The sequence below is a fragment of the Schistocerca cancellata genome, chromosome 4 (assembly GCF_023864275.1).
Source record: "Schistocerca cancellata isolate TAMUIC-IGC-003103 chromosome 4, iqSchCanc2.1, whole genome shotgun sequence".
Taxonomy (NCBI): Eukaryota; Metazoa; Arthropoda; class Insecta; order Orthoptera; family Acrididae; genus Schistocerca; species Schistocerca cancellata.
Genome location: NC_064629.1, coordinates 127741502 through 127764552, shown reverse-complemented (window position 1 = coordinate 127764552; position 23051 = coordinate 127741502). Strand labels below are relative to the sequence as shown.

General features: G+C 35.3%; 1 protein-coding gene across 4 annotated transcripts in view; it reads right to left on the bottom strand.

Annotated features, from left to right (window-relative positions):
* Positions 1-253: 253 nt before the first annotated feature.
* LOC126185194 (apolipophorins) overlaps positions 254-23051 on the bottom strand; it is a 126039-nt gene continuing 103241 nt past the window's right edge. For 2 of the 4 annotated variants that reach the window (XM_049928063.1, XM_049928062.1), the window contains exons 42-55: positions 22610-22731; positions 19405-19545; positions 19132-19275; positions 15895-16057; positions 15411-15613; positions 14422-14655; positions 11489-11628; positions 7263-7432; positions 2357-2543; positions 1939-2254; positions 1753-1861; positions 1502-1626; positions 1122-1304; positions 254-980 (exon numbers count right to left, since the gene is read on the bottom strand). In XM_049928063.1, the coding sequence (XP_049784020.1) occupies positions 942-980; positions 1122-1304; positions 1502-1626; positions 1753-1861; positions 1939-2254; positions 2357-2543; positions 7263-7432; positions 11489-11628; positions 14422-14655; positions 15411-15613; positions 15895-16057; positions 19132-19275; positions 19405-19545; positions 22610-22731 (2276 nt within the window). In that variant the 3' untranslated portion in view covers positions 254-941. The remainder of the gene's footprint in view (positions 981-1121; positions 1305-1501; positions 1627-1752; positions 1862-1938; positions 2255-2356; positions 2544-7262; positions 7433-11488; positions 11629-14421; positions 14656-15410; positions 15614-15894; positions 16058-19131; positions 19276-19404; positions 19546-22609; positions 22732-23051) is intronic. The other 2 variants (XM_049928065.1, XM_049928064.1) reach the window with 1 other exon arrangement.

Here is a 23051-nt window from a genome sequence, read left to right as displayed (position 1 = left end):
AATATACATACATACAACTTTCATACCTTTTCTCATTCTCTTTCCTTCTCTCAATTTTTCTCATTTTCGTACTCTCCCATTTCTTCCATATTTTGTTATTTAAGCATATGTGATATGATATTTGGTATTGTAATTGACATTTGTATGTTTATTTGAATAATTTCTTTTAGTGTTCATGTCATTATTTAAAATTAAAATAGTGTTGTGTTAGTTTAGTATTCCTGGAAGGAAGGGGGGAAAAATCACGGCAATATTATGAAATTACAAATTTATTTCTGTCACTCTTCATTCACAGGACACACTACATAATTTACAAACTCAGTGAATGGAAATCATTAATTAAATGGAATACAGAAGAGAAAGACTAATTTTATTCTGCAAATACTTTACAAAAAAAAAATGCTTTATGCAACTGCTTACACACTGTGAGGAACTATGAGCACAACTTCAAATTAAATAAATACAGCACATAGACAGCAAACTGTTTAAATAATCAAACACATGCAAATTATGTCAGAATTCTAACACACAATGCTACCATGACAGAAAGTGTAGTGACTTACTATTTAGCACAAATCATGAGAATGTGATTTATTTAAAGGATGACAGCCATGTTGACAATAGTTAATGAAGTTTATGTAATGATATTTTTTGTGTTGCAGTCATACACTTTTTCTTATGAAAACACATTTCTGCTTATGATACTAGTTGTGTAAGATACTACTGTGACTCAGTAGAGTAGCAGTTTCAGAACCTGGGAGTATCCTGTCAACTAATGTGAGGTTGTCCATTTCAACGTGTCCATGAAATTGTGAAGAAAAACTCCAGAGTCCTTTGCCTCATGCATGAGGCTTAGAATTGCGTTTTTCACTTTCATTCCATATTAAGAATTTTTTACAAACATTCAGTTCTCATACAACGCAATACTCAAGTCACACAAGTCATCCTTTAACACCCTTAGTTCCTTTGACTCCTTTAACCTGTTGAAAGAGACGTAGTCTTTACTGAGTTAAGAAATACTTTTTGTAATACCAAAGCAACTGCAAAGCACAGCTAAAATAGTCTTTACAAAAAGTTAAAGAAAAAAAATGTGTGCATCATCAGAACAAATTTATACTTACACTTAAGTGTTCTTTTTCTCTTGCACCTGTCACCGCACATACAGCTCTTGTATGAATACCTTCAACTGGTAGACACTTACAGTCCTGAGTGAGTTCAACATTAGTAAGTGAATCAGCAATGTGCTGAGCAACAAACTTCTTAGCCTGTTTCAGGTTATTCTTGTTGAAAACAGTGCCGCTTGTCTGAAATAAAAGTTTATTTATTATCAATTTTTCTCTATATTTAAATAATTCTTGTGAACATTACATCCTATCATGTTGATGTTTATTCAAAGCATAGTGGGAGTAAGAAAATACAAACAAAAAGATAACTAAATATAACTTATTTAAAAGTTACAGTTTTTTATTAAATATGTGAAATGGATAAAAAAATTAATTACCGCTAATGCAATTTGGCTGCATGCTGTTTCTGGGATTTTCAATGCTGCTTTTGCACTGCCACTGACTTCTGTTACCTGTCGTTTCTTTCCTTCCTGATTATAGTATGCATGATTGGCATCAAAGCCTGAAAGAGTGAAACAGAAGCGTGTACAAATTTATGCAAATGTTATTATTAAAAGAAAATAATAATAATAATAAATCTCAAAAATTTAAATCAATTATTCAGTTAATCCATAATAGAGTTACTAACCCACAATGTGTTTATTTTGAACGTTATCAACATTTGTGACTAGATGGAGGACAATTCCAGGACTACCAATTGAATCCTTCAGTTTCAGTGCTTTCACTGGCAGCTGTAACTTTGAAATATAAGATGAGTATACTTAATTTTTTAACTAAAAACAATAGGTCATGCAATTAATTAGAAATTACTTACATGTTTCAAAAGTGTTGTAGTTTCGCAGGATGTGTCCAGAACATAGATAATTGATTTTGCAGCACCTGGCCTAAATGGATAGTCCAAAATGGTCTCTGCAGTTGTGATGAAATGGAATGCTTGATCTGTAAATTCATCCAGCCAGTCTAAAGTATCAATGAAGCTTTCTAATGGAATTGGTCCAAGAACTTTCCGTTCACCAAACTCAATGTTCTTTTGTTTCCCATCATAACTAAATTTGCCACCAGCACTTGTGTAGAGGTGTGGATATTCTTGACCTGGTGCTCCATACCCAATTAATGAAATCCAGACATCGCTAAAACACAAATCATTGTGTTGTTAATTCACTCTAACTGTTGTAACTTAATTCAGAAAAAATATTAAAATCCAATTCAGAAAAATTATTAATATCTCTAACCTGATTCCTCTGCTGCCCAATTCCTGTGTGAGTTGAGACACTATGGGGCTCACAAAATCTTTCACAGTTTCAGCATTTCCAGTCACTTGTTCCAGTACAATAAGTATATCTGCCGACTTCTGAGGAACTTTGACAGAGAATGACTGCCCAATATCAATAGCCGCATCTCCATGTACAGAACAGTGAACTGAATAACAAAATGAAAATTGATTATGCAAATATATTTGTAATACAACAGAATTTGAACATACCCCTCCCCTTCACACACACACACACACACACACACACACACACACAACCCATTAAGTAAAAGTATTCTCAAAAGTTGGAATTAATTGAGAATTCAATTAAATAATGCCTGTTTTGGTATACAAATGGAAAAGTACAGGGTATATGTAGAGTATTTTGCAGAATGTGTTCACAGTGATGACCCAACAATCCTGCAAGCACTGTTTCCTATGGAAAACATCTCTCTTATTCCAGATGCAAATCAGAATGCAGGGGTCACATCCCATTCAGAATTCTCCCAGGATTGCAGTCACACATCACATATACAAAGGTATAAATTCTCATTCTAATTTAGGCATATGGAACTGGTGACTAGTTCTAGCTATAATCAAGCTAGGAGCTATTCCAAATAAAGGTTCTTACTTCACAGAAAAATACACACCAATAATATTTAATGAAAATTAAAACTGCTTATTACTCTGAGATTGAAATCCATATCTCTGAGTTTTACCCAGCCACTGACATGTCCATATGAATTTTATGGCCTAATTCAACACCTTAATTTCTCACATTCAATTTCTCTTATTACTCCAAATTTGATTGGTATGTCACATAACACATACTGATTGTCATACCAGGTACCATCTAGTTTCAATTTTACACTATTGAGGAAAACTGGAAAATTTTATAGGAGACATATGTTGTACTCACATAAATACCATAATTTTCACATTAAGTTGCAGAGCATTGATTTTATAACTAGAAAAAGAATTCGGCACTAGAGTAGGTCACTTATCTGACACTTCAAATTGTGTCCACTGTGCATTCTTTCCCTCCATTCTGCTTCACATTTCTGATCACATAGTTGCTTCATCAGTTTGTATTCACACTGCTCCCTGCATTTCACATATTTTTAGTTTTTGTTCCGTTTTTTTCACACACTCACAAGGCAGTCTCTTTTGTTCCAGACTCTGACACTCTCTCAGTATTGGGAACACAATCCATGAGTAAATGAAGTTAGATAAATGTATGACTTTTACTGTCTTCTGAGCCCATGACTTCATTTATGCTTGTTGAGTATGCTACACAACAAATCTTCACGTATAACAAAACCCCTGAAGCCAGTTTATGAAAAAAATGGTTTATTCATAACTATTTTTTTCCCCACAACATCGAATATTTATCTGGTGCCATTTTCCTGATGCTTGTGTTGACATTACAGAAAAATTAACTACATCCATTGTATTTCAACAATAGTAATTGGAACAGTAGAGTGCAATCTGTCTTCCTTAGCCGCACTGGCAAAAAACTGTTCTATGCCTTTCATAACTGCTTTTGTGCCGTTCCACCTTCTAGTAAACCTGAACATGAGATAGCATGAGAATTAATGGAATGACATTAACTTAAGTAACTTTATTCCATTAGTTTTGGCTGTATCTCTAAACTCCTACCACTTTAGCTAAGATGTGGAGCAATTCATGTAGCAGTCTTTTACTGCAGAGATTCTTTATTATGAATGCTTCACCTGAAGTAGTCATCATACTCTCCACACATAGTCAGTAATATTACATATATACACCGATGAGCCAAAACATTATGGCCACTGCCCACAATGAGGTTGTATGCTGCCTGTTGGTGCTGAGGGCACCTGACATGGTGAGAAAAGTACCAGGTGATCAAAAAGTCAGTATAAATTTGAAAACTGAATAAATCACAGAATCAAAATCAGAGAGATTAGAGCCCACACAGAGGCATACCGACAATCCTTCTTTCCACGAACAATACGAGACTGGAATAGAAGGGAGAACCGATACAGGTACTCAAGGTACCCTCCGCCACACACCGTCAGGTGGCTTGCGGAGTATGGATGTAGATGTAGATGTAGATAATGTAGATAGAGAGGTACAAATTGACACACATGCTTGGAATGACGTGGGGTTTTATTAGAACCAAAAAAACACAAAAGTTCAAAAAATGTCCGACAGATGGCGCTTCATCTGATCAGAATAGCAATAATTAGCATAACAAAGTAAGACAAAGCAAAGATGATGTTCTTTACAGAAAATCCTCAATATGTCCACCATCATTCCTCAACAATAGCTGTAGTCGAGGAATAATGTTGTGAACAACACTGTAAAGCATGTCTGGAGTTATGGTGAGGCGTTGGCATCGGATGTTGTCTTTCAGCATCCCTAGAGATGTCGGTCGATCTCGATACACTTGCGTCTTCAGGTAACCCCAAAGCCAATAATCCCACGGACTGAGGTCTGTGGACCTGGGAGGCCAAGCATGACGAAAGTGGTGGCTGAGCACACGATCATCACCAAACGACGTACGCAAGAGATCTTTCACGTGTCTAGCAACATGGGGTGGAGCGCCATCCTGCATAAACATTGTATGTTCCAGCAGGTGTTTATCAGCCAGGCTGGGGATGATGCGATTCTGTAAAATATCGGCGTACCTCTCACCCGTCACGGTAGCAGTTACAAAACCAGAATTACGCATTTCCTCAAAGAAAAAAGGCTCGATAACGGTAGATGTGGCAAATACAACCCATACCATGACTTTCTCGTCATGCAATGGAGTTTCCACGACAGTTCTAGGATTTTCGGTAGCCCAAATTCCGCAGTTGTGGGCGTTGACAGACCCTTGGAGTGTGAAATGAGCTTTGTTGGTCCACAACACGTTACTCAACCAATCGTCATCTTCTGCCATCTTTTGAAATGCCCAAACTGCAAATGCCCTTTGCTTCACTAAATTGCCAGGTAACAGTTCATGATGCCGATGGATTTTGTACAGATAGCATCGGAGGGTATGCCTCAGTGCCAACCGAACAGTAGTGTATGGAATGCCGGTGCGATGTGTGACTGCACAGTCTCCATTTCTTCCTGAACTGTCTCAGCAGCATTACGCCTTGTGCTCGGTCGGCCACTACGGTGTCTATTGTCTAAACAACCCGTGGCTTCGAACTTCGAAATCATTCTCGCCACAGCTGCATTTGTCAATTGACCTTTACCCATTCGAATCCCCTTCCTATGTTGATAGGATCATAACGCTGAACTAGCACATTCCCCATTCTGATAATACAGCTTCACTGAAAGCGCCTTTTCAGGTAACGTCAACATGCTGGCACATCTGATTCTCTCTCTCATTACAGCTCATTTTATACACGATTGTCATGCTCAGTCACTGACGTTTTGCTGTCCAGCACCATCTGTCGGACATTTTGTGAACTTTTTTTTTTTCTAATAAAACCCCATGTCATTCCAAGCATGTGTGTCAGTTTTTACCTCTCTATCTACATTATTCTGTGGTTTATTAAGTTTTCAAATTTATACTGACTTTTTGATCACCCGGTATATTATCAGAGCGGAGATGAATGGGGAATCATTCTAGTGATAATAAGGGACGCAAAACTGGACATCCGCTGACTTAGTGACTTTGACATAAACCAGATTGTTGTGGCCAGTATATGGAGCGAGCATCTCAGAAATGGCAAAGCAGGTTGCCTGTTCAAGTGCTACTGTCATGAGCATCTATAGAAAGTGGTTGAAGAATGCTGAAACCATGAGCAGGTGACAGGAATTTGGACATCCATAACTCATCGGAGAACATAGGGATCGGAGGGTTACCTGCTCTCTAAAATAGGATAGGCAGCGATCTGTCATAGATATAATGGCACAGTACAATGCTGGCACAGGCACAAGGGTTCTGGAGCACACTGTTCAGTGCACAGTGTTGAATGTTGTCTTCTGCAGCAGAGCACACTTATATGTTCCCATGCTGACCCAAAAACATTGGCAATTATGATTACAGAGGGCACAGTCTCATTGAGATTGGTCCACAGATCATTGGAATCATGTCACCTGGCCGGATGAATCCCACTTATGGTTAAACAAGGTTGATAGTAATGACCATCCAGGCGAATGGTTGCTCAGAACATGCAGTATGCCATGCACGAAAGCATGTACGGGTGGTATTATGTTGTTGGCAGATATTCACCTGGGCTTCCATGGGACCTGTGGTAGTATTTGAAGGCACCATGACAGCTGTGGACTACATGAACATTATTAGGGTCCACCTGTATCCCATTATCCTTTAGGTCTTCCGCACCAGCAATAGCATCTTCCAGTAGGAGAATTGTCCGTGTTACAGAACCAGAGTCATGCTGCAATGGATTGATGAGCATGATAGCGATATCTCATTGATGTCTTGGCCATCAAATTTGGCTTATCTGAATCCGATGAAACTCAACTGGGACACTATCGAGTGCCAGCTCCCCACCCACAAACCAGCCACTTGTAAATTACATGACGTGTGTGACCTGTGCATAGGCATCTCGTGCCAAAAACCTCTGAAAACCTAATGAGTACTTGCCATATCCATGGCCAGCAGAATCTCTGCTGAATTGCATTCCACAGGTTGACCAACATGCTCTTAAGTAAGTTGTCATAATGTTTTGGCTCATCAGTGTATTACCATTGATGTCACTTTTTAATTCTGTCATGGTATTGATGCAAACCTAACTATCACTGCAAATTACTAACTACAACTAATCACAGTAGGAGGTAAGTAAAGGGAAGCTTGGCAGAGTGTACTCATCCAGTCATAAATATTAACAACAGAGTGCCTTGGAAACAAATTAAATTAGTGTTATGATATTATATTTAAAACTTACCACAGTGTGTTGGCACTGATACAAACACATTTTCAACACTGCAAGCTTTTACATATGCGGCTGCCGTCCTACAAGCAGCTAATTCCTTTTCTTCTTTTGTCGTTGCCTCATGTGCAATGTGATTGCAAGCTTCCAGATAAGGAGCTGAATCCACGAAGAGAGAGCATGGGCTGTAATAAATCAGAAAGATAGTGTTCATGTAATACAATACTCAGAAATTTGAGATGGAATTACAAAGCTGGAATGAGTAGAAGAAAAACATAAGTTTTAAAGCTAAACTAAAATTTTCAGCTTCTTGTTTATGTGGCTATTGACTGCTCAACTTCTCCTTTCTATGTTAGGCAGTTCTCACTTCATTTGGTGAATGACTGAATCAGAAAGATACTGTTAATCTAGGGCCTAGTACAACAATGGAAAATCCCTGTTGGAAAAAAACAGTACAATAATAGAAAATCCTAGTTGGAAAAAACAATGGAGTGCATAAAAGAAGGGGGATATTGAAATATGAAGAATGGCAGCATTAATGGCACATGTTTGTTTAAGCCACAGGAGGGCATCACAGATATAATAAAAAACCTGAATTAGCCGATGCAGAAAATTACGGCACAGTGCTAACTATCCCATGAAGCCCTACTTACAAAGTTTCAAGACCCAGCATTTCACGAGGGTTCTAGGAATATACCATATCTCCAACATATCACTCACATAGGGGTCACAATGACAAAGTTAGCCTAATCTCAGTGCTCACGGAGGCATTTAGGCAATTCCTTCTCATTCTCCATTTTGTAACAGAACAAGATAAAGCCTTAATAAGTGACACAGTAGGAATTACTCTTTGCTATGAAGTTTACAGTGGTTTGCAAAGTACAGATGCAGATGAAGAAACATTGTTGATGTACCAGTAACATGCATTTATTCCGTACATAAGTTAATGAGCATAAAACATATACAAAGAGCTAAAAATATGTAAGATAAATTGTCTAATGTCATGTAAAATAACAACACACAAAGAAATTCCAGGAGTATCATCATCATAATAATAATCAGTGCTGTCAACCATTCAATATCCACTGTCAGATAACAGCCTTCTATAGAATTTTCGACATATTACTGTCAACTATGTTGCTCCTCTATGTTTCCTAACGTCATCTACCCATTTTCCATTACATCATTGTCTCATTCCTTTCTCTATTTCATGGAATCCAACAAAAAACATCCTTGGTCCGCCTATCACCTATTTGCCTAGCTATGTCCAACCCATTTCCATTCTGTTTTCATTAGAGTCATAATTATGTCTTCTGCTCTGTTCCTGACCAATTTGTTTGTTTTCCTGTGCCTCCTAGTAATTCCCAATATTAATCTCTTGACTGATTTTTTTAGCAGTTCCCAGATTTTGAATGATTTTTTGATCAAAAATCCACGTCTCACTTGTATCAGCCGAAACTGGTAGCATAAACCAATTGCGAGCTTACCTTTCCAGACACATCAGCTTTTTTTAATCTCATTCAAACTGTCAAAAGCACTACAGTCCATATTTAATCTTCTGTTTATTTATTTTGCTGTTCATCCAGTCACTGTCTTCAATTGCCCTAAATCTATTAGTCTTGTCCCTCCTTCACATTAAAATCTCCTATTATCATCTTGTAGTGGGTTTTGCTTTCACTTATTAGCTTTCAAAGTTTTTATAGAGGTCATCTACTTTGTCAGCTGAATATGAGCATTGTGGTACATAAATGTGAATGATATCAGTGGAATATCTTTTCTGCCTTTAAAACCAGTTTTGCTATAATTTCTCACATTTTTCAATATCTGTAATATTATTTTTATTTTCTGTTTTAAATAAAGTACACCTATGCTCTGTTTCTCTGAAGCAAAGCACATGATTTGATTTCATTCTATTCATTATCTGTTTTATTACTGCACTTCCAATAATCCCACTACATCTCATTTCATCTTAGCTCCCCTTCTAATTCTACCAACCTCTATTCTTGTTACAAGGTTATGCAATACACTGCCCCTAAATAAAAATGGTATAATCAGTTTATTTTTGACTGACTGATTTTTTTATTCATGCTGTTTTATCATACAGCACACATTGTACAACTGATACTGGACGGGGCAAAATGATGATACAGTTATATTTAGTATCAGAAAAAAAGAAGTGAGAGTAAGTAGGTAGATATTCCCACAATCTAAGTTTATCAGTTACTGTTTAAAGACAAATCACAATAAGGCTACAGTAATACAAAGTTTCACCAAAATAAGAAGGTAAATTAAAATTACACACATATTCTTACTATATAATTGTTTAAGTAACATTTATTTTTACACATTTATAAATTATTTCCCATATCCAAGATTTGTATAGCAGGGCACTGGTGCCAAAGTAGTTGGACATGGCCCATGGTGTCACAGCAAATTGCAAGTGACTGCAGGGCCTTTGACAACCCTCCCCACTGTACACTAACCTGCCAGGGCCTGCAGAGTTTTCCAAGACCTATGTAGACTGCTAAACAACAGCAGAGCTGTGCTCACAGCACTCTCAGCCCAGATCTGACTGGTGCTAAATATCTGAGATTCGAATGAACAAAACCAGTACTGACCACATGCTAGCAAATTCCTATAGACCACAGTCAACATTTTCCTTTGGCAGTCAGTCATTGTGTCACCCGCAATAAATTTGGTCAGGAAGACTGCAGACTTGGCTCACCATAAATGGGACAGTGCTCGTTTGTGAGAAGCCATTCATATTTGTTCTTAAAGGAATTCATCAAGATTGTTACTTTGTGAGCATTTGGATTGGTCTTTAGGAGCTACCCTGATTAGTTCCCTACACAGTTATGTACCCATTATTCATAGTTACTGAAAAAGTTATGTTAAGGATAAGTGAAAACATATAAAACTGTTCATAGGCAACATTTATCTGCTGAATGATGTTGACATACAACTGAAAGATATGGTGGCCTGTAAGATATTCTCAACATTCATACTCTGGTGGGCTATGGAAGTAGTTCAAATTAATGGAAAATACCTAGTGACATCAATCAGTGACAACTGATACAGTTTTGTGGGTATTGACAGAAATGAGTTCAGCATTGATTGTATATAGATGTTTCAGTTACTTGGCATTACTACATTTACAATTACAACTGATAGGCAATTTTATGACTGCAGCTTGTGTATCTCAAGATCTATGGAACTTATGCCATTTATTTGTCATCACAGAAGAAAGCACTCACACTTAATTAGATCACATGTAAACTGACATTCAATCACTGATAGTTATTTCTGTTCACAGATGAGACAGTGATTCTCATTATGTTTTAGCTAGGGGAGGAATGGGGTATACTACATTCATCTAGTTTCAGCAAAATGAATTGAAATAGACATTTAGTTATGCCTGTTTCATATGATCTCCTGTTTGGAGTATTTTTGATTGATACCATGACAGCTCACAAACACATAACCGAGTTCATGAATTGTTGTATTAATGGCTTTCATAAGAAAGCTGCTACATCACTGATGGTTTTTATCAGAAGACACTTAGGAATATCTGTCTCTTTCCACTGCAATTATAGAGAAAAAATTTCTTTTTGACAGAATCCCATCCTTATTGAACATGTCAACTTGGGCATGTCATGAGTAGATGTGTCTATCTGTTGGTTTATTCTAACATTTGTGCAATAAGTCAAATACAAATTGTATAGATGACTCTAAAGAGTTGATGTTCTTCCTGTCACAAATGATGGTGCAGAACATGTTCCCCATGTCTGATGGATAGCTGCCACAAATAATGGTTTGTGCTCTTGTTCCAACAGACATGCATGGGTTTCAAATTTAAGATATCTATAAATATTAATTCACATTCTCACTATCAGGAACCATATATGCTGTTTCGTATTTTCTAATGAGCCAGATACTAGTGATGAAACTCTTTTTCCTTGTATCAAAACTAAAAACAAATTTGGAGCACATATGTCACTGTACTGTTACAATTTAGAACCCTCCATAACAAAAGCATCTCTGATAAATTTTTCTGTTTAGTATCAGTGACTTTTTTTAGTCTTTTTCTGTTGAAGATAATTCAGTACCTGTAACTGAATATTTTAAAAGACTTCTCTTACGTCCCGCAGCAGTTGTTACAAGAGGCCACCACTTATACTTACATTAGTCAGCCCATTAAGTATTTTTTATTAAACATTGCAAGTTGTAAAAGATTTACATACCTCAAAAGACTGGCCTTTGAAAACACCTCCTCACATTCTTCAATTTTAATGTTATGTTCATGATGATCAACACCATCTACATCAGCACACTGAGTATTGACTTTCCATGCATTTCCAAATTCATTTGCTTGTTTAGCGACCTGAAAAAGGTTTTACTGAATTTAAAAGATAATATTTCAAAGTAATATTTCCAAAGCACATTTATATATATTTTTGCATTGTTACAACCAATACGGCTAGAGCTAATTGCATAAATTTATTTTCATTTAGATTGAAATAATATATAAATTGTATAAGAAGGATAAAAAAAAGAAATATACAAGAAATTTTAAGTGCTGTATTTTCCAAATTGTCACCTGTGAGCAGAAGGGAGATCATTTCATTTGTTCATGTATAAAATTGGTGCTTTCCTTTTAGACATCCAAAATCAGTAAATGATAAAGTTTTGTTGTATCATATCTAAGACCACAAGTAAAAAATGGGACTGTCAAAATATTTTTTTCGGTGGAATATGTTTCAGAGAAGATGAATTCTGATATGTTTTCTTATAAATTTCTTTACAATTCCTTATAAAGTGACTACAAATCATATCTTCAGTTTTTTTTTCAAGATTTTTGAGAACACAGTGAACTAAGACAGGTCAGGTATTTGTTGATTACTATTTTTGTAGACTTTGTGTCAATATGAAATATTTGAAATCATCAAAAATAAACCAGAGGCATTGATTAAACTGAAAGACAGTCAAATACAACAGGAGATCCATTATTTGCAAATCATCTTAGATCTTTAGACAATATATTGATATTAATTTATTTTATCCTTCAGAGAAGCAGATCCAAATTTTCTGGTGAATGTCAGCATATGTAGTTGCAATTGTCAAAGCTTGTTTAGAAGATACTGAAATATGTATGTACACACACACTGAGTCATCATCAAGTTTTGAATGCAGCAGTGGAGAAGCAGACAGCATTTTTTGACAAATGACAGATAGCAGGTGCCAAGAGGGCTGAGCATTTGGCATTGACTGCATGATGTTGCAAAGGTGCCGCAGTGAGAGAATATCAATATTTATAGAAGCATTGGGAATCAATGAACTGTTTCCATAACTGTGGAATGCAGGAAGGACTAATAGTTGATGTGACAACTGAGTTTGATAATTTGTTCGCACCAACAGATGCAGCACTGGAGAACTGCTGTCTACCCAACACAACAATGGTCACTCTGACACGAGCTCTAGCATAACAATGTACCACAAATGCATGACAGCTATTCCCGTAGATGCTTGTATCACCTAAAACTAATGGAAGTTCAGTAGTAAAACAGTTTGTCCAGTTGCAATGACTACATAAATTGGATAGTTCATAACTGGAAAAAATCTGTTGCATAATAGTTACAATCCACTCCACTCTGCTGTGTCTTTAGCAACACTACAAATTTATTGTATTGTTGGCCATGCATACAACTGATAATGTTGCTATTTTTTTAATAGGACTATCACCTTATAAGATGAGAAATCACCTAGGCATTATCATACTCATTGTGTAGGGTAGTCCGATCAATTTGGCATAGATTTTTGTAATCCTGGGTGTCTGCTACATTCATCATATCTGAGTCCTATTGAGTAACTGTGATTGCCTGGAATAACGACTTGAATCAGTTAATACCGCTATCACTTTGATATTCAACAGGAAACTGTGCCATCTCCATGGTCTTGTTATCCCAGGTCTGAGCTTGGTAATCATCTCATATTTTTCTGGGGTGTAAAACACTGGAATGGCTGCACTCAGTCTTGAAACATGAGAAACTGTGCAATAAATATGTAGCAAAATTTATGTGCCAGCCCCTGAAGAGGTATCAAATAATAAGGTTTGCAATTGCTGGAAGACACATGACATTTTTATTTTGAACAATAATGCTGTATTGCATGCAACACGGTTGGCAACAGCATACCACTGATACTGACATATGATTATAACAGTGGCATGTCACATTCAAATATGTAGGTGATCACAAAACAACGATCATATGGGCTATTTACTCTCAAATATCCTACTCTCAAATACTGAAACAATAAGGTGAAAAGATATTTTATATTCAATTCAAAATTCAGCATTTTGTAAAATGGATGGAAAATCTCCCCAGCAGGTTGAAATATATGAGAGATAATCCTGAAAGTAATTTGTCTTGATGAATCCTGGCAACAATGCAATTTGACTGACATTCTGTATATACATCAGAAAAAGGTAGTTTTTTGGCTAAGAACATAAATCATTTCACTTTCTTGTAAGTTGTGTATTAGTACTGACAGATGCTGAAGATTTACAGAACTAAAATTGCAGACATTTGTTAAATCATGATTACCAAATCTGTAAAGAGTATGTGTAAGAGGCAATGAGTGAGGCAATGCTTCATAAATAGGTGTGAATGATAATTTCTGGGTTTGAAAATACTTATAATGAAGAACAAAATGGGTGCTAATCAGAAGTGAGTGAGGAACTGATGAAAATCATTGATGATGTTATTAGGAAAATATAAGTTTTTCTTGTCCTTCCATAATGGCAACAAAGTGAAAGAAACTGTCAACAGCTGGTTATCATCTCACACAGCAAATTTCCATAAGGAGCATATAAAAAAGTGGTTTTATTGTGTGCTACTATGAGTGGCTCAGAATTGGAGGCAACTGTGAAAATCATGGTAGGAGGTAAGAAATATTTGGATGCGCAATAAAAAATATTCTTTTGTCTACTAAATCCTCTCCAAAGAGAAACATTTTGCTGTTCTGAAATATAAGTGCTGAATGTTTTGACAAGCTTCAAATCAGAATAAAAATGTAGTAAACAAGTAAAAACAAAATTTGTTTATGAATCTTAATTCCACTTGACAAATGGAACTCAAAGAAATACAATATTGTTACCATTTATATTTTATCTTACTTGTCCATCTGGTTTGGTGAAGTCATCCCATGGTTCATTATTAATTGTTCCAAGTAATCCTCTTGTCTTTCCAAAATAGAATCCATTTATTTCAAATGTACAAAGTTCAATACTTGTTTCACAGGTAACTTTCACACCAGCTTTGTTTTGAATACCGACTCTGTTATATTCTCTCCAAGCATGGAAATCTCCTTCATCTGCAGGGTATTCTGTAGGTCTTCCATTAACCAATAACTGTAAAAAAATCAGCAGTAAGTGATGCTCCTGAAAGTATTTTCTATGTGTTTATCAAAAAGCAACTGCATTTTTACAAATACCAAGACTTAAAAAAAAAAAAATAAATAAATAACGGTAGTGGGTTATTTATGTCCTATGCCTGAGCACAAGTCAGATGTAACACTGTTTACACATCTGATTAGTATATTTTATGTCTGTCTTTCTCTTTTTACCACTTTTGTAGTCAAAGGTTAGCACTGCTGCCTTTGCTGCAGAAGGACAGGGGTTCAAATCAGTACCTCCTCAGAATTTTTTCTAAGGCAAGGAGGTCTGGAATAGGGCCCACAGGGCCTCATAAGGCCAATTGAGGAGCTGCTTGCATAAAGAAGCAGCAGCATCAGCACAATTCACCTGGCAATAACGACTGGAGAGATTAGCGACATGCTGATCACTTGTCCCACAATCACAGATCACCCCTCAGACTGCCTTATAGGCAGCAGTTGGCCAGGTCTTAGACTAATCTATGAGTTGTGTTAACATTGTTTATGATAATTTCTCCTTTTTATTTATTTTTTGTTAATAATTGATTACCATGGCATATGATTTGTCATCATGTAATGCCCAGTTTAAAACAATTCTAATTGATAATATATAAATTTAACCTTGATACACCATAGAGACATGAATGATTATTAATAGCAGTATAACTTAAAGTATAAAGTATATAAAACATGTAGAATACTTGAGAAACATTATTAAATGGCTTTGCTTACCGACTTATCTGATGCCAACTCATATGTTGTTGCATGATCACTAACAATAATCGATTTGAGTGATCCACCTTCAATATTAGCAATTATCGTGAAGTTTCCATCCTGTGCATCTTGGGCCAAAATGTATGAACATATTCCTTTGAATGTTAGATGCCGACGATCAAATGTAAAGAAATGATGCGAATTCAGTAGAATAGCTGTTGCTGCAAAATAAAATGAATAACATGAAAGTGGTTATCATCACAATTAAAAGGTAAATTGTAAAGAGACTGACACCCCACATTAATGAATGTTATAGTTGTTGGAGGATATGAGCTACCTAAACTGGTTAACAAGATTCTTTTCTTTTCATTTTCTAATGAAAAATCTTAAAGTGCCAAATTTGTCATGTACAGACAGTCAGTATCATAACCCTGTAACTCCCTCAGATATTTCATCAAACATAACAAAATAGAAATGGTGCTACAAATGGTGTTTCTCTTACCATCATATGGTGGTATCAGTTTATCAATATCTAATGAAGGTCTGTAAGAAGCAATGAGTTCACTTAAACATGGCACTCCATTTGAAACAAGATAGATAAATGGACTGAAACGAACTGAAAATACTCTTGGTAACTGTATGAAAGATGGCAGTGCTGCTGGAATCTGAAAGAAATAAACATACAATTCTTAAACAGTTTCAATATTTGTTACATGTGTTATTATTGAGGTTTAATCTATCAGACATTAAAATAAGATTTCTATTTCATGACACAGAAAATTATCTACAAAATACTGCTTGACATTTATTTATTTATTATTGATTTATGAGGGTGGTTTGAAAAGTCCTCAGAATCACCATGAGAGATCAGTGCTAGCAACAAGTTGTTCACGTGATATTCATCGGACTGTTGTCTGTGAACATGTGCCATGTCAGTGCTCTTGGAAGAGAGCTGTGGCATAGATGTGGCTCCTTTGTTGTTCACGCATAGTGATTTGCAAAGATGGAAAAAATCGAGATCTGAGCACTGATTAAGTACTTCACAGTGAAAGGTATGAAAGCAAAGGACATTCATGCTGCTTTCCAGAATGCACTCAGGGACTTTGCTCCTCTATATTCAACTGTTGCCAAGTGGACAAATGAATTTGAATTTGGTCAGGAGAGCATACATGATGATAATCGACCAAGATGGGTCACTACTCCACAAATCATTGCAAAAGCACACAAAATGGTCATGGAGGATCGCTGATTGAAAATGTGTGAAATTGCTCACGTTTGCAAGATGTCATCTGAAAGGGTATATGACATTTTAACTGAAGAATTAGAAATGAAAAAATTATCTGCAAGATGAGTGCCATGATTCATGACATGCTCCTGCACACATGCTGTCGCCATGGCGAAATTACACAAACTAAGGTTTGAAGTGTTGCCACACCCGCCTTATTCACCTGATATGGGTCTGTCAGACTTCCATCTCTTCCAAAAACAGAAAATTTTTCTTGGTGGGTGAAGATTCACTTCAAACGAAGAATTGATAGCTGGAGTTGACAACTATTTTGCAGGGCAGGAGGAAACTCAGTTTTGAGGTGGGATCAAGGCACTGGAACATTGTTGGACCAAGTGTATTAATCTACAAGGAGCCTACATTGAAAAATAAAAAAGTTGGGTGATGTACCTTTTTTCTAGTCTGTTCTGAGAACTTTTTAAACCACCCTTGTACATATTTTACCCACGATTCAAAAATTTTTTGAGCTCATTTTTTGTGAACCTATTGTTGGGAATGTTACAATTATGTCAGAAAAAAAGGTTTCAGTGTTCAAAAAGATTAATCCTGAAGCCATTCATAATGCAGTGGAGAGGATAGTGAAATTAGCAAAATAACAGTCATGTGAACTGATGAAGGAAAAAGAAGACACACAGTAATGGGACAGAATTTGTGCTGAGGGAGACACAATTTTGAAGATAAAACATATCAAGAACGATGAAATGTAATACGGGAAATGGAAAATGAGAGTTGAGACAAAGAAGCTTCTGAAGGTGTAACAAATCAAATTAGTGGGATTATGAGGACATAAAATGAATTTAAGATGTTGCAGTGACATCTATCATAATCATAATCATCATCATCATCATCATCATCATCATCATCATATGGGACAAAAACTTATCACTAGGACATGATGACATCACTTATAAGTAAGTAGAGAGTGGGAAGCTTCTTACATAGATAGACTATGGAAACTACTGACTGGAAGACAGTGGTATACCCACTGTTATGCCAACGAAACAGGAATGATGATGATTTCACCAGTGCCATGTTTTAGAATCTCCATATCTTTTGCCAGCATTTGTTGCCAGTTTAGCTGGCCTCTCTGCATCCAGTGCCCAATTCCATGAAATGCCCAGTATGTAATCTTCGGTTCCTTTTAAGGTTGTTGCTTCTTTTATTGTGAAATTCCAGTAAGAAACAATCTGAGACAGAAACTGAGTTTCTTGGAACCTGATTTTGTTACAAATTTCCAAGCTGTGTTGTACATTGCAAACTTATCTAGTTCTGACTGTTCTAAGTGGCAATCAAGAAGTTTTTTGTGTGAGGTCCATCATGAAAAACTACAAAGTTGCATACTAATCTGAACTTCCAAATATTATACTAATTAGAACTTTGAAATATTAAGATGACATATATTTCAACCATCCTTCTGGCAGTGTCTGGAAGACAGGACATGGGATGGGTTTTCTTGAAGTGATTCCATCTAAAATCATTTATAATGTTGATAATTATTTCCTGGTGGTCTTCTCAGATATTACACATAAAGGTTTTATAGAGTAGTCATAAAGGCAAACCCATAATATGGCAAAGAGTCTAATTAGATATCTTCAACTGTAGCTCCCAACTGCTTTATTCTTGAATTAAATGCTCAGAATGTGGAAAATGTATTCAAACTGCAAAAACGAGCCATCAGAATAAAAAGGGTCCACTCCATTGAGCTGTTCAAAAAATGGGGTATTCTGACATTTCCAAGTGAATATGTATTCCAAACGGGAGTTTTTTATATATAAATTGAGCAATATGCACCAAACAGCTCCATACATGATCATTAAACCGGATATTAGTGACTGAGTGTACCTAAATAGAATGAATTGAGCAAAAACCCAAACCACTATTTTTTTCCAAGGGGTCAAGGTATAAAAAATGCCAAAAGAGATGAAGAACATTAAGGAACTCTTTAAATTTAAAACATATCTTAAAGAATATTTACGAAAAAATTGTTTTTACTTCGTGCAACATAAAATTATTATACATACATAAGCAGGTTGCCCAATTACAAAGTAGACAAAGAGGATGGAGTATGCTTGTAAGCAACACAATACATTGTAGTTTAATCCATGCAATACAAAACCAAGGTGTCTTATCGGAGGAGTCTTACGACTCATTTCTCTTGTTTGAAGCAGGCTCTTGTGCCTTATGTAATGCAGTGAAAAAAGGTGTATGTATATATCTGGATTATGAGTTACATATACCCTGTTTTTTCAACTACATACCTCTATTATAAATGATGTGTGTGCATCTATGCATGCGTGCGCACGTATTTGCATGTGTGTGTGTGTGTGTGTGTGACGACAAAGCAATTTGTCTATGGATGAATGAGTAAATAAAGAGAAAAAATTAAAAAATGTTAATAGGACTTGTTTTCTTAGTTTATGTAGCAGTTGTAAATGCTCACGAGAATATACTTACATTGAAGTCATACAGATCCTTTGTATGTTCACCACCAGTAATTTCACTGACTACGAAATCAATTAGGGATTCTACCGCATCAACAGCCTTCTCAAAAATTAGTTTTAGCTCCTTCTCTGTATCTGCATCTTTGTTTGTTGAAACCTATAGATCACATTGTAAATGATTACAATTAAATTAATAGGTTTCTGATTGCAATATTTTAGGTTCAAAATTAAATAAATTGCAACCAATATGTTCCTTATGTAGCTTAAGAAAGAAATGTAAAATTACCTTTTCAATATATTTTTCGATGGCTTCCAGGAGATCATGAATTTCTGGTGTTAGTGTTGATTGTTTAAGTTCACTCACAATATCTTGCACAAATACAAGTAGTTCTTGAGGTACAACTAGATTCTGAAGTTGTTCCAGTGTCTGCAAGATAGATCAAGTTTCATACTGAATTAATTTGTTACGACATTGAAGTTAAATGAGTATTCAAAATTTTTGCAGACTGCATGAAAGAGCTACATTCAATATTAAGTACTGCATGATTAACAATTAATAAAAAGAAAGAATTAGCACAAAATAACTGAATAGCACGCAGCCTTATTGTAGATCAGATTACACTATTTTATCATATTGTTCTACTTTTTGGATTGTTCTTCAAAATTTGGTACATACATCGACATACTAACAAGATTATTAAAAAAATACTGCCACACAGATTCTTTTCCATATAAACATTAATATCCTGACAACAAAGTATAAGGGTTGATGATGGGATGATGCCTTAATAAAAGTCAATGAAGAGTCGATGATTTCTGTCAGACAAGCATTTGCAGCAGGCAACTGCAGCCTTCCTCATGCAGCAGAACATTGTATTTTACCAAATGGGTTTCTTCAAACTGGCACATCAGAGAGATGATTGCCTCAATGGTCACACTGATTTTTCCTGAGCAGTATACTGATTCTGGAGTGTACAGTCTTCAAACGGAAACTTTTTGATCACCCTTTATAGCTATAAAATTTATTGCACTATTGACGAAACCTTATCCCTTATGAATCAATATATCAGACTTCAATTTATGTACTTCTCTTATTATATTGAACCTTTATACCATATTTATTTTTATTTATTTATTTACACGTCTAGTTCCAGAGGACCAAATTGAGGAGCAAATCTCCAAGGTTTGGAACATGTCAGTACATGACATTACAACATAAAAGTATTAACAGATAAAATAAAATGTTTATGAATCCAAACAAGTCAAGCCAAAAGTTTAAGTCTGTTTATGATGTGACTTACAATAAAAGCTTTTGTGCTTAAGATCATGCTTTTTCAATGCCATAAACACAAGTATGCCAGTTACTCAGTAGAAATTTATAGAAACTACTTAACTCACACCTCAACAGAAGTAAATAATAAATGCAACAATGTCCAAGGTCTATGTATAAATGTAAATTGATTGACTGAATTTTTACGAAGACTGTTTATTTAAGATCCCACTAATATCACTATTTTGTGCCACATCTCTTCTTTATTTGCACTGTCTATACTGCCAAGAGGACAACACATAGTTCGTACTTAGCTCAGTTAATAAAAATTATTTTTTAACTTTATTACAAAGCTTTTTTTCCTCCATGTTATTCAAATAGAAAATGCTAATACCATTTGCAAAAATAAAACAAAAAGGAAACGGCATAACTATCAATGATATCCCTAAAATACACTGAAATAAATCACAAGTTTTTCAGAGATAATCCTTTACTTCCCTCTGCTATATAATGCATAAATGAAGTATAATATGATGATATGAGTGGTCTGTAATTTATACATCTATGATGCACGATTTGCAAGGACATTTCAGCATAAGTTATATAACTTATAAATAGGTAACGCAACTATAAATGATGTACCAAAGCATGGTGTGTGATCACTGTAATGGTCAAAATGGTTATCCAACTATGTGACATGTACTGGTATGAAATGAGTTTGTTGGTGAATTGTAGTACAAATTGTATCAATGCAACTTGTGTATGAACAAAAGAACATTGCAAGATAGGAACTAATCAGATGAGGGTGAGTAGATATTCAGAAGTGATTTCGTATTTGAGAGGATGGAGTTTTCTATGTCCAGCCATACTGCGTTAGGTTTTCCATCCGTGGTTTTCCTACATCATTTCAGGCAAAGACTGGGATTATTCCTTTAGTAAGGCCATGGCCAACCACTTGTCCTAACCTCCTAAAACATCTATTCTGTGTTTATGTATATAGAGGTATTTATTTTTATTGTATTATGTTGACAAATTCTAGTTCCTTGTGAGATGATCCCTTGATGAATGAATGAATGAATATATTCCTAAGGCAAATTTTGCAACTTCACAAGAAAAGTAATTTACAACTCTGAAACAACTGTTACAATTCCTGGCCTAACTAACTATTTCTTCAATATTTCTTTCTTGGCAACTGGTGTGACTTTCACCTTTGGTAATGTTTTTGTGTGTGAAAACTATAGTTCTTGATTACAATTCTGCATTTATCTACAAATTAATTATAAATCACTGTAAGTAGCAATTCTACAGACAATGATATATGATAGGATAGATTGCTACTCACCACATAGAGGTGGCATTGAGTGGCCATCTTCTTTCAATGTACCTGCCTGCCACTCAGTGCCTCCTCTATGTAGTGAGTAGCAATATATTTCATACTGCTGTATTCCAGCTCAGATTTTCCATTGTTTAGTTACACAAACAAATTTGATGTATAGCATAAAAGAAACTTATTTAATGCTACACCTAAACATTTTCCATTTCCGAATACATTCAGTTTACTATGTATACCTATCCTTATGAATCCATGCATGAAATAAATTATGTGAAACAGGAAGCAAAGTTACTAATTGCAATATGTTGTGTAAGTTCCCTGTTATCTCTTATTAGAATGTCACTGACTTCCAGTTAAGTTCCCTTGAGCTGGAAGATATTATAGTCTTTTGTATTTGTCTGCAGCTCACAATGCCCTGCAAACCAGATACTCTGTGGCAAAAGATATTATATGTGTGAACTAAAATTCTTTGTTACAACATTCAGAATTGACAAAGGAGAAAAAGAAGTTAACTCAGTCTCACCATCTGCGATCCATCAGCAACAAATTAACATATTAAAGTTAATAAGTTTTATCTATTACTGTAACATTTAATCTACATTATATTTTATCATTGTTCATTTTGCTGAATTTGTACATGGTGCACACAATTTAGCAATAGGAGAGTTAATTTTATTTATATTTTAAGAAAGAACCACTGATATTACTTACTTCATGAAAAACATTAAGTTAATATTTTCACTGTGTTAACATACTGAGGAACATAATGATAAATAAACCTCAAATGAAAGTTTAAGTTACCAGACACATGACCCACAATACAGTTCACAAAATATTGCTGATTCTCAATTACAAAATGAAGAAAAAATCAAAGACCAAGGAACTAACCTTGCCAAATCCAATGGCTGCACCAAAGTGAAGTCCCTCTATTTGCTCTACAATTGGTTTTGAAAATTCAATAACTCCTTCATAAATCACATCAGTGATTTTAGCAACAAACTTTCCAACATCTGTAATTATGAGAAATAAATTATAAATCACACAAAACATAAAGGAGATTCCATTTTACAAATCTATTACAAAATAAGTGAATAAATCTGTTTTACAAAAGAAAGGGCAATGCAACACAATAACATTTCCTGTTTGGATATGATACATTATATATGTATACAGTGTCAAATTCACTGAATATCTAAAACCCTTATGTAAGACTACTGATCAGGAATTCCTAAGAGAAACAATAGTAGCTGGTAAAAATTCATGTCACTGCTGACTGGACATTAAAACCATGAACTACAATGGCATTAAAATTAGGACCCAGAATATCATA